Below are 3,592 nucleotides of genomic sequence, written 5' to 3'. Positions count from 1 at the left end.
CACAGAATACAAAATATTGTATTCTGTGGCTCGGGATTTAGCTGAGTTCTAGACTTGAAACAGCTGGAGTCGGAAAATTGGCTTTCCGAAACGGGGCCTATTCATAGTCATAGTCAGGTTTAAATCAAATTTCGAAAAACTAGAAAATTTAACACAACATAAAATGAAGAGAAAAAAGTGTAAAACCCTTTTGTTGATTCATGCCTAGTATAATGAGTATGATCAGAGCTATTAACTGTAATACAAGACAGGTTTTCCTTATAAAAGATGTTCAAACACATAAACATCAGGCAAAGTCAATATTTTCAATTGCTTAAAAACTCTCCTGCCACTGGCAACATCCACTCAATTATTTCCTCGTCAACGACGACCGCTTCCTGGAGGCCATTGTGCTGTTGGACAAATCCCCGTTCTATCAGGTTGTCAGCACAATGGCTCACCGTCGTCAGGAAATTTATTAGTGTAATTTCCTGGCGCGTTAATCGCCGCAGCGCCATCCTGATTGCATCAGAGTTGGCGTTGTTGTCACTTCGAGCCCTACGCACTCGTTGCGGATCGTCTCTGTCTATACGTTGTAAATCATCAATCAATCAATCAATCATTTAATTCTTTCCAGAACATACATGAAAATGTACATGAAAAAGTCAAAAACTAAAAACTAACTTAAAGCGAACGGATCATCAAATGATAATCTCTCAACTTCTCTTAATTTTCCTGAAAAAAAAACAAGAACCGTTTGTTTTTCGGTAACTTTAAATTTATATTCTTAATATGTAAATATTTCCTATTCTAGTTATAATAATGTGAAATATATCTTCTATGTTCAGTTTTGAAGCATCTAAATTTGAAAATCTCCTTTGTGAAAATACTTGAGGACTGGAAATTTTGTGAATTGAAGAACTACAAGACCTAACCTATTTCGGACTACAGTATGTGCTATCTACATTTGGGAGAGGAATAGCACAAGGTTACTTTATTTTTTCCTCTCCCGATCATTTTGATAATGTGCTTGTTGTATGAATGACTAAAAAATCAATAAATAATCATTTATATAATAACTTGAGCTCCAAAACAACATCTCAGCCCACTTAAACTAATCTGGTGGCATATTTTATGGAGAGGACTTCTTGGCAGGCTAATCCACTGGTATGACAAATGTCACAACCATTTCAGCAACTGTGTTTAAGAGTAAGAGTGTAAGTAACTTCTAAAATATTTCGGATATTCATCAATGGCCAATAGGAATGTGAAAAAGTAACCTCCGTAGAATGTATTCTGAATAGGAAGGTAGCGTGACATATAAATGAAGTTCAACAATTTTTAATTTTACTCATTATTATGTGTGGTAGAGTTAATTTCATATCATGACAGCCAGTAGGCTTAAAGGTGCGTACAGACTTTCGCTCTGCTCCGCAACCGAACGTCACTCCAACAGAGCGATTGATGATCGACCGGGGAGCAACAGTGGTTCGACCGGGGAACGCGAGAAAATCTAACATCTTCCGTAACGTTCATGATTGGTGCGTGGGCGGAGCGACTGTGGTTCGATGGAGGAACGAGGGCGGAGCGTGCTCGGTGCGGGTTGGAAGCGCGTATATGTGTACGCAGCTTGATATGTTGGAAGTAAAATACCTATCTTATAATGCAATTTTAATGTATCATTGCAGCTACTTACGTATAAAACTGCACACATCCAGGTTGACGCCGAATGCAGCCAACATCCTAGCGTGGAAGCTTTCGAGGTGATTATTAGTCCTCCGAGGTGCCTGCAAGGTGGAGAGGCTCTCCACGCCAATCACCCCCACCCAATACCTGAATAAATCGATAAAAGAAATTATTTCCACCTCCAAGAATAAAATTACAGAGAAACTTGTGATCTGTTATTTTAAATTATTAGTTTCCAGTATTCTGTCAGCTGTGTTATTGAATGCAGTGAAAAGTCAAGAAAGGTAGTTCAGGTTGCATTTAGACCAAGAAGCAGCGACCACGGGAGGATGGAGTGGACAACTGTGAGGGTGTACATTGTGGCTGGTGAGTCCCTAATTCATTATTAAGCTTGAGCCAGTGGTGCCCACAAGGGGGGGGGGGCATGGCGCAATTTGCGCCATCAACATTTTTGGGGGGGGGCATGATTTTTTTTATATTTTATGTCAACATTTTGAATCATGGCTAAAAAATCAAGGTATTAAATAGAGATATCCTAATGTAGTTAATTTTAATACTTCTTCCCACCTTTACAATGTTATATTCTGCAAAGTGTAACTCAATATAAAGAATAAAAAATACAATTAATAATAATATCTTGTATGCAGGAATTTTAGTAATTCTAAGCCTATGAGTTTGAAGGTAAATCTTTGAAAAAAATAAATTATAACTTCATCATCCACTATTATTCTGATTTCCTTTGTTTAATTTTAATTTTTAATGATCCTGTGTTTGAGTTTCCTTGCTGTTGCAACTTAATTTTCTTAAAAGCACAATGATAAGTTAAATGTAATGTACATTTTAATCTAATAATCATTTTAATTTCGAAGTCGTTTTATGATGATATTAATGTCTCTGAAATGGGAATGCAATTATAAACAACATTGCAAACTAAAAGAATCTCCTCTTTTATGTGAGATGAATGATTTTTGTAAAAATATAATCGTGAAGTAAGATACGTTTGATTCAAAAAATCAAGAAATTTTGGATATTTTTCTCATTTTTACAGTCTCGACAGTTTTTCGATATAAACAGTGATGCAAGATCAATTTATGGCAACTCAGCTTATAGAGCATGAAATTTTCTCTCATTTAAGACCAATCGCAAGCTTCTGTCATGTGTTGTACTCATTTTAGAGACTCTTTAATAACAGTAAAATCGCAAGAAAAATGAGAAAATAAATATCATCTTTCAATTGGCTGTAACTTTTTAACGGCATTGAAAACAGAAGTATATTTCATGGGAGTGAAAAGAGGAGAAAATTCATCACAACCTCCACTACTTTCTGGATTTTTTATCTGAAGTGTTCCACAAGATAAGCAACGTTGCATATGCGAGACTGTGAAAATGGGGGAAATATCACAAATTTCTCGCACATTCAAAGTTGCGTATCTTGTGGAACACTTCAGATAAAAAATCAAAAAAGTAGTCCTGCGCGACCAGTCAATTCATTGGAAATAAAATCTTATTATCTTTAATATTATATAGAGAATGCTTTATCTCGATAAATTCAAGGTTCTCGAGATTGAATGGAAAACTTAAAAAAGTCCAAAATTTTGGGGGTGAAGTCGCCCTCTGGCGTGTGAGCGAATTTCAGATTAGAATTTAGCGCCCCAAAATACAGATAGAACGATCGAAAAAAATGCTTTCGGGGCTGTTTCCTGAAAAACGACCATTTGACTGGACTATAAGTTGTTATCCTATTATATTAAGCGAGCAATTTCTGTATATCTGTTTGTATTTTTCTATTCTAATATATGATATCTGGTTATATGGTTATTTATGTTCAACGGATCTCAAAAACGGCTCTAACGATTTTCACGAAATTCGGAATATAGTAGGTTTATGATATCAAAATTCGATTGCACTAGGTCTCATCCCTGAGAAA

The 3,592-nt window shown here is 35.8% G+C and overlaps 1 protein-coding gene across 1 annotated transcript; it reads right to left on the bottom strand.

Annotated features, from left to right (window-relative positions):
• Positions 1–305: 305 nt before the first annotated feature.
• Positions 306–1,824, bottom strand: LOC120355553. The gene is made up of 2 exons (XM_039444101.1): positions 1,676–1,824; positions 306–565 (listed from the first exon to the last, which is right to left on the bottom strand). The coding sequence occupies exons 1-2, from the start codon at positions 1,719–1,721 to the stop codon at positions 306–308; spliced, it is 306 nt and encodes a 101-aa protein (XP_039300035.1). The 5' UTR covers positions 1,722–1,824.
• Positions 1,825–3,592: the final 1,768 nt, after the last annotated feature.

Source organism: Nilaparvata lugens, unplaced genomic scaffold (assembly GCF_014356525.2).
Source record: "Nilaparvata lugens isolate BPH unplaced genomic scaffold, ASM1435652v1 scaffold2795, whole genome shotgun sequence".
Classification (NCBI taxonomy): domain Eukaryota; kingdom Metazoa; phylum Arthropoda; class Insecta; order Hemiptera; family Delphacidae; genus Nilaparvata; species Nilaparvata lugens.
Note: the sequence above shows the minus strand (reverse complement) of the source record. Positions and strands in the feature narration are given on the sequence as shown.